This window comes from Pyrus communis, chromosome 3 (genome assembly GCF_963583255.1).
Source record: "Pyrus communis chromosome 3, drPyrComm1.1, whole genome shotgun sequence".
Lineage (NCBI taxonomy): Eukaryota > Viridiplantae > Streptophyta > Magnoliopsida > Rosales > Rosaceae > Pyrus > Pyrus communis.
Genome location: NC_084805.1, coordinates 591,429 through 603,277, shown reverse-complemented (window position 1 = coordinate 603,277; position 11,849 = coordinate 591,429). Strand labels below are relative to the sequence as shown.

The 11,849-nt window shown below is 34.9% G+C and overlaps 1 protein-coding gene across 5 annotated transcripts; it reads right to left on the bottom strand.

Annotated features, from left to right (window-relative positions):
- LOC137729351 (ACT domain-containing protein ACR3-like) lies at positions 1-11,263 on the bottom strand. Of its 5 annotated transcripts, none has more exons than XM_068468279.1 (10): positions 11,058-11,263; positions 10,711-10,778; positions 7,798-7,995; positions 3,328-3,436; positions 3,172-3,217; positions 2,779-2,893; positions 2,207-2,274; positions 1,342-1,962; positions 1,098-1,202; positions 1-541 (listed from the first exon to the last, which is right to left on the bottom strand). In XM_068468279.1, the coding sequence occupies exons 4-10, from the start codon at positions 3,396-3,398 to the stop codon at positions 218-220; spliced, it is 1,350 nt and encodes a 449-aa protein (XP_068324380.1). In that variant the 5' UTR covers positions 3,399-3,436; positions 7,798-7,995; positions 10,711-10,778; positions 11,058-11,263; the 3' UTR covers positions 1-217. The 5 variants fall into 5 exon arrangements, with proteins under 5 accessions (XP_068324380.1, XP_068324378.1, XP_068324379.1 ...); XM_068468277.1 differs by having other exon boundaries at positions 7,798-7,909; XM_068468278.1 differs by having other exon boundaries at positions 3,328-3,431; positions 7,798-7,909.
- Between the last annotated feature and the right edge of the window lie 586 nt (positions 11,264-11,849).

Genomic DNA, 11,849 nt, shown 5'->3' with positions numbered 1-11,849 from the left:
TTTGGGAAGCATAATCATAAGACTAATCAAGATAAGGATCAAATGTCAAAAAGAAGTAAAAAGAGAGTGTTGTTCAAAGTCCAAAAGTTACGTACTTACATGCATACATATTATACAAAGAGTAAAAATGCAGAAAGTCTGTCCAGATAACTTCCTGAACAGATTTATTCTTCTGTACATTTTCAATGTACCTTACAATATTCATATTGACCTCTTGTCAAGCCAAGAACCTCTCCAGCAAGTTCCCAAAAAAGAAGCTTGTCTTGGCCCATCCTTTAGTCTCAGGCACCTCAGCAGAACTTGTTGGGACTCTCTTCACATTGAACATCATTGTGTGTCCGATTTCTTTACGAAGTGCTTCGATTGTCTTTACGTCCACAGAATTCCCTGAAGAATCTCTAACATAAAAGATATTAATTCCTTGCTCCCCAATTGTTGTGACGCCTGCTCTTGTAACTGACAATCCATTCTCTCTCAGGATCCTTGTTACTTCAGAAAGCAAGCCTACTCTATCCTTTGCACACAGCTCTAGCCTTAGACCCTGAATTTCATGGCAATTTAATCGTCTACACGGACCAAGAACTCACGTCCTCATTGTTTCCAACATAAAGTAAAATTTACAAATACAAGTTCATGTGAATTAGATGTAGTGGCTTATGAAATATATGCTATTGCTTTCAACTTTAAATCAGAAAATGGTCGGTTCTATTGCAATCACTTGCACAGTTACACAGATGAATTTATAAATTATGTAACAACTTTTCCATGCACTATCTTTTTTCTTCAAGATTTTCGTCAGGGATTCTCAATTAAAAAGGAATTCCATTCGGATGTTGTATATATTAATTGGAGGAAACAATTTAGTTAAGAGGAAATTATGTACTTGGATCTCCTATATACTATTGCTGGAATACATACTACAAGCTAAATGCATATATATTATGTTGAAAATGCTCAGCAACCTTTTATGCTGTGTAGCTGCAAGTCCATGGACCGGGATTAGTTTATAATATATTCTTGAGTTCAAACGTGCATTAACTCGAAGTAAAACAAGCTTTTAAAACGAGCGTTAAATGCTGGATAGATTTTTCACTAACCTCGCTTACTCTTCTGCGAATTGCAGCATCAATACATTTTATGGCCCTTTCCTTTTCTCCTTCAGTATCGAGGGTGCAACCATCCATGTGACGGATAAAATACTCCTGCAGGTAACTATATGCATCAGTTTACGGTATTTTAATCTAGAAACAGAAAAGCAACCACCTAAAAAATTCATCCGTTAAGAGGAATAGTTTTAAAAACTTGAAAATTGGCCATTAGATGAGCATGAGACGTATGTACCTGTGATGCGTATGGGCCATCAGATGAGATGGTGGCATGGAAAACAACATACTGCATATCTGTGAGTGTGCATACGATGTCAAACATGAGCTTAGCACGGTCCTTGCACCGCACACTAACCACCGAGTACCCCTTTTCTTCACAACGCTCAATGGTGATCTTTGGTTGGAAGCAGGGAGGAAAATGATCAACTTCATTTGCCAGTCCACCACCCTCATAATCTCTATCAGCAAACAACATCTGGTGGAGCCGCCTATCAACATGGGTGAACCCCATAGAGAAGCTAGTGCGACCAACTTTCTCATCGTCCTCACAACCACGCAGGATGTTCTTGAGCTGCTCCTCCATAGTGGATAACCTGGCTTGATCCTCCACAGGTTGGCATGTAGTATCATCATTGACATACACAACACAAGCTATTCGTCCATTGTGTGTCCATACTTCGGCAGCAATTACATTAATGTGAAGGTTGGCAAGGACAGCAGAGATCTCAGATAAGAGACCTGGTCGGTCTCTGCCAATTATCTCAATGGCCGTATGATCCCCGACCGAGTGCACTCCAACCCCTTTTCCTGGCCAAGCATTCAGCAGGTCTGTGATATGGCCCTTTGGTCCTAAAGCCTATGCATGACACAAATCATAGACAAGATCACTCTTAATATCATCGATCACATGATAGAAATCCTTCGTAACAACAAATGATAAAAAGAGGAAACCCTTTGTGCAAGATGACAGCTCATGTGCCTGCAGTTTCTAGTAAAGCAAATTATTAAGTCCAATTTAGAATGAAGAGAATCTTGATCCAGATGATGGTTGCAAAAACACAGGAAAACATGTGGCAGTAAAAAAGCATCAAGGGGATTACCTTCTCTATGTAGTCGATGGTTTTACTGTCTGTAACTTTTTTTCCTTGCTGATCGGTGACGTGAAATACTGTCCATTAAAGAACTCAAAATGTCAATAAATTGTATACACGTGCGTCCAGGCACACAGGCACAAAGAGTTGCTGCGTACTCTTGTTCTGCCCTCTTAGTATGACAAACTTATCTCCCTCAATAAGTTATAATATGATGTTTGTACTCAATTGCAGCGAATATGATGCTCTGCCTATAAGAAGTACAATGCATTATTCTTCGAAATAAGATTTTCCGAAAGTTCATTACCTATATTTGTTAATCTCTTTTTAGGTGCAGCCAATCTAGGCTCAAAGACTTTGATACGGGTGGATAATCAAATTCTTATGTGCAAAGAGTTCAAATCAAGAACTGTGGATTCGACATGGCATTTTTTTCATGGAGGCTATTAACTAACAGAAAGCAAAAATTTATCGATTCAAAAGAGGATTCGGAGCCAACAGGACTAGGCCTATCCAATAGTGTAAGAAATCAACTAAACAGACAAAGCATCAGGGAAAGATCAGCCGAAGAATATACATACCATCCATGAACCATCCACCATCGGAGGAGATATAGGCTTTGGTGATTATGAGGTCAAGGTCTGTCAAGATTTGCACGACTTCAAGCAGAATTCCCGGTTTGTTGACACTGTCAACCTACACATAATTTCATATCCCCCACACCAATTTCAACATGATGGCTGGAATATATGTTCACTGAGTGTAAGATAAGAACGAAGCAAATTAAATCCCGTCTTTGGGTGGTTTTCCAGCAGGAGTTGGGAAGACATGTCTTCCGTTTAGAGGAAAGTTAACCTATGAATTTCACTCTATAATCACCTATTAATTCAAAGGAGAAAACAATTTTCATACATGATAGCAAGAATCTGGTGTCAACAGAAATCATAATTATAACGGTTAAAAGGAAAACTCACCTTGACTATAGTACAGTCACTGCAGCTAGAGTTGTCTATGGAGACCCTGCAAACAAATCGTACAAGGATGTAAAACAATGACAGTCCAGCTGAATGAAACGGTGAAATCCAAATAGAATTTTGATTAAATAGTTCATACGCACAGAGGGAGATTACCTCGGGGGATTGATTCTTGTGCTCAGGTTCTCATACTCAGGATCAAAGTATGGCGAACAAACTCTAGCCATTTAAGTCACCACTTCTTCAATCAACCTCAAGTTCTGTCCTGTGACATAGAATAGCTCAGACTGCCGTGTTTAACGAATTATAAATTGGTTACAAACACTTGTTTTGAACTCAATGCTGACCCTAATGCATACACCAAGAAAATGAAAACGGTTGGCACAACAGTAACTACTTTATCTTAATCACGAAACAAAACTTTTAACAATATCCACGGAGTAACAAAGGTTAATAAGAGACACGAGCTTAGCACAACACGGTATGGGATTATGATTCAACTCTCTCGTCTACTTAAAAGTGTACAATGAATCGAATTTTTCCAAAACTGGGAAACAGTTTACAACAACAACCAACCTTATCCCGAGGTAAAGGAAGCCCTTATGATAGACAACACCTAATTCAAAGAGTTGTAATTAACACTCTAATACAAAGTCATCATCCACTCAAAACATGTACAATTATGAGAGAATAAGCACTTGAATGAGTGCAAAAGCCCTTTTTGGAATTGGAGTGTCAACACCCATAATTTATTGGATTTTTAATGAAAATGGCTTAAAATGCCAAAAATTTAATGAAAAACACTTAATGGACTTTTATTAATATTAAAGATAAAAAAAAAGAAGAGGCGGTGACATTTTCGCAAATAAATTGAAGTTTGGGTGTGGTGACATTTTTATAAATAAGTTGAAGTTTGGGTGTGGTGACATAAGTTGAAGTATGTTCGCAATCATAAATAAGTTGAAGTTGAAAAAAAGGCTCCAGCATTTTGTAAATAAGTTGAAATTTGGTAGCACTAAAAACCAATTCTTAATTGTTAAATAAGTTGAAATTTGGTAGCACTGAAAACCAATTCTTAATTGTTAAACACCCACATCTACTGTTACGGAAAAAAAAAATTAACCCCTTTTACTTGCCCAAACCATCCACATACCCCACACTCTTCCGATTTCAATCGTGCTCTCTTAAGGTCCTCATTTTGGGGACACGTGATTACTAAATAGATATTAACTACAAAATTATATTAGTTTAGATTCAAAAGCTTAAAATATTTGATAATTTAATAAACCAAAACAAAAAAATTGAGTTTTCTAATGGTTCATGAATTTTAAGTTGGTTTTGGTTTATTAAGTTGTCAAATATTTTACGAATTTAGATCCAGACTAATATATGACTCGTTTGGATGTGCTTTTAAAATGACTGAAAACGCTTTTGGAGAAAATGTTTTGGGTTTCAGAAGCACTTGAAGTGCTTTCTACAAGAAACACCAGTTATGTTATTCTTCCAGGAAGCACTGTAAGTGTTTTTTCAAAATTTACTTGCATTTTTACTAAGTATTGTTTCCAAAAATATTTTTAACAAAAACATTTTCAGTCATTTAAAAAACACATTCAAACGAGCTCCAGGAAGCACTGTAAGTGTTTTTTTCAAGATTTACTTGCATTTTTACTAAGTATTGTTTCCAAAAATATTTTTACCAAAAACGTTTTCAGTCATTTAAAAAACATATCCAAACGAGCTCATAATCTTGTGACTAATATTCATTTGATCCTTTCAAATCCTCATAATGATGACTTTAGGAAAGGAAGACTCCTCCCGATATATAGTAGGGATTGACTGAAATGATTTTAAAAATTAGTAGCCTTAAACCAAGCAACGTGGATTTTTATTAAAGATCTGCCAAAATTTATATTTTTGGCTAGCATTTACCGAATTGGTGATTCAACAAGTCACCCTTTTTATGGTAGATAGTCCTAAAATATAAATCTTGTGACTAATATTCATTTAATCCTTTCAAATCCTCATAATGATGACTTTAGGAAAGGAGGACTCCTCTCGATATATAGTAGGGATTGACTGAAATGATTTTAAAAATGAGTGGCCTTAAACCAAGCAACGTGAATTTTTATTAAAGATCTGCCAAAATTTATATTTTTGGCAAGCATCTACCGAATTGGTGATTCAACAAGTCACCCTTTTTATGGCAGATGGTCCTAAAATTGACTCATCTCATCAAAATGGTTTATAAAATTGAAAATCGATTAATATAGTCCTTGAAAATGGGTGCCACAGAATAATGATCGATTTTCAATTTTAAAGACCATATTAATGAGTTGGGTTATTTTCAAGGACTATTTGTGATAGAAAACTCTTTTCTTTTTTTTTTTTCTTAAGCAAAAAATATTATCTACATTAAGGTTGTGGGAAATGGACTAGTAATAATGTGGTTCAAGTTCGCCTGTAGCAAGAATCGAACCTAAGACCTCTCACTTACAAGTGAAGAAGAATACTATTAGAACATAGTACTAAGTGGCGATAGAAACCCTTATTAAGAGTTTAAATGTTAGTGATTGGACTTGTGGCAACTGATAGATTGTCTTGATATTTATAACCTTCTTTTTCAACCCACTACGTTCCGAGTTCAAACCCTCTACTTCCACCTTTGGGCTTTTAACAAGGATTAGTGCAGATCATCGTTTGCACTAAAAAAAGTAATTGGACATGCGTGAATTAATATTGTAAAATACTTAAATCATCAATTCACAGCAGATCCTCTGGAAATTTCTCATATCCCCTTCCTTTCTTAAAGAGAAAATAGGGAGAAGAAAAGAAAAGGAGCCTCTTTCCATAAAGTACACAATTAAACATACATGAATTTATTTTAGTATATAAGAAACCCGATATATCCTTTATTCACCCACCAACTAACAACATTTCCCCTTTCATTCATCCTCTATAAGATCAGTAGATTGCAACCAAGCAAGCATGGCTGTGCATATGAGAAGCGCAGTGGTTCTCACATTTCTACTGATGCGAAGAACTACATGATACGGGAAGTTGTCAATCCCGTAACCCATGCCACACTGATTAACTATTTGCGTAATGGTCGTGACCTTACAGTTCATTGTAAGTCCGAAGACGATAGCGTTGATGTTCATGTGATAACCCTGATGGGTCCTTTGAATTCCATTTTCGGCCCAAGTTTTGAATTCGACACAATATTATTGCAAACTTGAATGGGAAGGCGGATCTTACTGGTTTGACATATAAGTACAACTGAGAGACAAACCTAAGTGCGTCAAGAATTGTGAGTGGCTCATAACACCGAATGGTGCATGCAGACTAGTTGAAGGAAGGCCTGAGTTGGTGGACGAGTGCTGTCCCTGAAATGATGCCCCTTCATATTAACTTCATGCTAATAAATAAGAGTTTCTCTGTTGGGAGATTAGTGAAGCAAGCCTAGTTTTCTTTGTTTTTATTAGAAAGCAATTAATTCGATCGTTAATTCGTCATTAATGGTGAGCTTTATTATTTTTCTATGGTTAATCCTCTTCTAATTACTTGAATTTTTTAAAGTTTTCCCATTTTTCATGAGAGGGTAGATTATGTTAGATACTTTCAGGCCGATATAAATTTATCAAGGTCTTTTTCATTTTGGCAACTTGACTGTCACACTAATTAATTTATTACTTAAAGCATCTCTAAAAGGATGTCAAAATGTTTACATTAGCAATAATATTGAAATAGACAACATTAGTGTTTTTCAACCGAAATGCCAATATTTAAACGGCATGATGTGGATTGGCAGCAAAGGTGGTTGTTGTTAAATTTGAGAGCAACTTCAAATCTATTTTTAATTGATTAATAAATTTTTTTTTAATCATTTTTATTGTTGCTTTTTGTTCTAGAAATATTTATCACAAATATGAAAGGGAAATAATGTAATAAATAATAGATTAATTTGACATATGGGCACAAGATTTTAAAAAAGATCAAAGTGCCACATAAATTCTTAATTTTAAATTTTATTTTTGAAATTTGACATCTTCCTTGAAGATGCTCTAATAAAAGATTCTTGAAGTGAAAGGTTTTCCACGGTGTATGTCTGTATGGGGTTTCCCTTTTTAAGGACTCTCCACTGTTGTATGGTCGAATATGCTATCGATGCTTAGTCCTATCGTGGTGGTGGAACTGTGGAAGTGGCAACAACACCCCAATGTAGTATTTGTATTAGAAGTAATTTTTTTGTGTGTCTGAAACACCATCACAGAATTTTACGATTTCACTCAAGCTGTAATACATGCATTTGTTTTTCATTAGTATGGCTAGGAGTGGGGATATATATCAGTCTTGTCGCCCAAATACATTAATAAAACAAATGCATTTGTTTTACAATCACTAGTAACATGCGGAATGATAACACCACATAGCAGTACAATCAACATATAAAATTTCTCGTATTTTAGGGTTAGGCCTGATTTTTTGCTGTGGGCTCTTATTATGTTGTATTGTTTTGGACGTTGTACTTGTTGTAGGCCCATATTTGTCCAATTATTTACTTACCCAAACAAAAGACCTAAATTACCAAAGAGCACTTGATATATTACAGAGAGAGAAAGAGAGTACCTTTATGTGCAAAAGAGATATAGGAGTGTTGGTAGAAAACAGTCAAATCACCCCAAGAAGTGCAGGTGATTCCAAATTGTTGATAACTACTTTCACATGGTGGTACCAAATTCTGCGTACAAAATGACAGAATCAATTCTGCAGCCTCAGAACTACCACCTGGCCAGAAAATGTAGAATTGCAACACTACACACTTACCTAACAAACACATGAAAAGTCACATTAATAAGCCTTTCACATCATTCATTTAGTTTTCCACTTGGAAAACTCTTTGTCAATGTACCACATAACAAAACAAGAAATGCATTGCATCAGTATCCAAATACATCTGAATTGTGGGATACTATTGTATGAGATTGCCACATTGCTACATGATGTTGTGAGGATGCGAGAGTAAAAGAGTCTCACATGGTGTAAAAAAAAAATAAAAAATAAAAAAATCTTGCAAGAGTTTATAAAAGGTTGGTTACTCGCCATACTACAAATTGGTTTTATGGTGGAACTTCAACTTTCTTCATGGTATCAGAGTTAGGTTAACTCACGTCTGAAGCCCAACAGGTCACCTAATTTGTGTTTTCCAAATGTTTGGTTTGAAAATTGGTCACACGTGAAGGGACATGTGAGAATGTGAACATGCGAATAGGCATGTGAGAATGTAAAGGTAACAGAGTACCACCCCACATAGGTGAAAGGAAAAATCTTGCAAGGGTTTATAAGAAGTTGAACTATTCTCCATATTGCCAATTGGTTTTATGATGAAACCTCAACTTTCTTTAGATGTAATTTTTTATGTGTAACATTTGTATATTAATATTGCACCCTAAGTTTAATGGTACATGTATCAGTCTTGCCATATGATTGTGGCAACCAGATAATTTTTCCTAAACAACCAAAACTCAATTGAACATAATTTCAAGAAAAAATTAAGGTTAACTACATTTCTCTTTTTAGGTTTTGGGTAATTTTTAAAATGGGCATGCGAAGTTTCAATTTCTCATGTTGTACCATAACATATTGAAATTGTACCATCAGTCTAACTGAATGTTTGATTCTTCATTAAATTGATGACATAGTGAGCCTAAAAACCGTATTTGAGCTTACATGTAGTTTAATAGACAATTAGACGTTCAAACAAACGAAAAGTGTACTCTATTACAATTCTAAATCTTGTGGTGGAACGGGAGAGAAATAGAACTTGTGGCTCACTTTGAAAACCACCTCAATCGTGATAATTTGCCACACAATGACCATATCATAATAATGTGGTATCGAACTCACCATCTATTAAAATCGAATCTAAAATCTTTTTCTCACTTACAACTAAAAAAAATGCAACTAGATAGTAGTATTAATGGAGTAAAACATACGATGAAACATTCTCTCTAAAATAAAAAAGGAACCTCAAAATATTGGTTCTACTCAAACCCTTTTGAGGCGACATAAAGACTTGATTCCAAACTTTATGCACCATCATCCGAATCCCCACCGTCCAAGAGTATCAATCCACCCACGAACATGTCAATGGATCAAGACCGTCCATTCCATTTTTTAATAAAAAAAAAGTCATTATTTATTCTAGGAAAAAATTAGGAACAAGGAGAGAGAGAGAGGCATAGAGTAACCAAATGACAAATTGCACTTGTTCTTAGGTCAGTTTGGGATTTTTATGCTTTTTAAAAAAATTGTTTATGCTGTGTTTTTGCGACTAATCAGAAGTAAAATTAAGCAGTTGAAAGTTTGATACTGTATTTTTGAAAGTGCTTTCAGAATGAAAAACAATGTAAAAGTATATGATAAATTTTAATATAAAAGTTGTATAATTGTATATAAGGACAAAAATAGACATGATAATGAAGGTGTTAACGACGACGGTTGTGGCAAGGGTAGTGGTGGCGGTGGGGTTTGGTTGTAGTGTCAATAGTGGGCTGTGTTTAGAGTGCAAGCTTGTAGGGGTACCAATGGTGGTAAGAGCGGCGACATCGATAGTGTGGCGGTTGTGGTTGTAATTGTAGTGATGATTGTGGTTATAGTGGTGGTGGCGGTAGTGGCTGCAATGATGGTGGCGGCAACAATGGTAGTGTCAATGGGGGTTGTGGTGTAAAGTCGATATTTGAAGCAGTAGGTTACAATAATCACTTTATTCTCCAAAGGATAAAATGACTAAAAAATAAATAATGTCATTTTTTAAAACTAATGAAGATATTATTGGAATTGAAAATATTCATTAAAGACTCAACTTTTTTACAAAAGCAGCTTTTTAAAACAACCTACTTTGGAGTGCTGTTAAAATAAACAGATATTTTATTTTTATCAAACAATTTTGTAATGCTTAATTTTAAAGTGGAACAGCTTTTATATAAAAAAATAATTAAAAAAAATAAAAACCAATAACAAAGGGGCTTTATTTTTTTCGGAGTAGGATTCTCTCCCCTCTTTTTTTCCCTCCCCTCCTATTTGAACAATCATGGTTAAGCCACATCAATATCTTATATTAATTTCTTATAGAAAGAGAGACAAAATAGAGAATATGAGAGGAAATGATGGACCTGGCTTATCTGCCCTCCCACTTCCCATACATTTCCATTCCCTCATATTTTGTACTGTCACGGTTAAGCCACGTCAACAATTTTATATTGATTTTTTTTTATAAAGATAATAAGACAAAAAACAATAGTAATATAAAATATTGACGTGACTTAACTATGACTGCACAAATAAAAAAGGATAAGAGTGTATGAGAAGTGAGAGGGCAGAAAAGCCATGTTGGAAGGGGTAGAAAGCAGACGGGAGATAATTATAGTCCATTCCTTCAACAAGCTGTGAGGCTGTGAGAGTGTAAGAGCTCTCTGCAGCGCAACTTATCAATCCAAACTCTAAAGTTAAAACTGCAATTAAAAACAAAAAAAATCGTACCGGAATTATACATTGGTATTCATCCTTCCAACTTCAGCAGAAACGGCCTTCAGATTTTGAGCCAAAACCTGCAAATAAAAATTAAACAACAAAAAATATACATAAATAGAAGGAACTCATTTTGTTTTTGTCTAAGTAAATAGAAAGAACTCATTTGATTAACCATCTCTATTTTTATATTAAACTCTTTTAATTGGAATATATTTGTAAACTACAGAAAGAACAAAAAAAGACAGAGTACCCATGCATTCGAATTAGATTAGTCGTTGAATTCTCAAGAAATAAACATAAAATTGAAGAAGGAAAAAAAAGGATAACTAAAGAAATTGAAGCTCTGTTAGAATTACCTTTGATTTCAGAAATTTCATAAAATTCCAGGATTGGGGGCAGAGTAATTAAAAGACTTGTCAGAAAAACATGGTGAGAGAGAGAGTGAGAGAGAGAGGGATTATAAGCAGGAGGTGAGATGAGAGCAGAATATATGAGAAGTTGAGCAGAGTTTGTTTGTGCAGAGTGTTTTGTTGTAAAGTTGCAGTGTCTGTTTGTTGTGGTGGCTCTCTGCTTTATTACGTTGGATTACCACTCTCTCCCTCTCTCTCTTCAAAAATGAAGAGTACAGCTGGGCATGGCGTGGCGAATAGTGGGGGAAATCTTTTTAAATTCTCAAGAAAAGAGAAGTGCTCTTCGCACCGTTGTCAATTTTTGTTTATTGATTTTTTCAATTGATTCTATCAGACGGTTAAAAAAATTAAAAAATGTGTGTCAAGTAAAAATGAATGTGTGAATAGCACCATCCTAAAAAAAAAAATGATAGGGAAACCATTTTTTGTAAATTACGTGATATAACGGTTGATGCTTAAGTTATTTTTTTCAACATTTTAAAGAAGAAATTCAACCATCAATTGATCCATCGTATGATCTACAAACTATGTCTAAAAAGATAACCCCTCTAGCATGATCCAATTCTTAAATATGAACGAATTAATCATTTCAGTTTCCTACCAATTCTCATACAATCACTTTGCAAGTAATTTTTGGAGTGGGGAGAAGCACGTGAAAAGTGTCTTTCCATAATACATATTGCTGAATAGTTCAAAAAATGAATGGTTAGATATTGATATAGAGATTAATGAATTTTT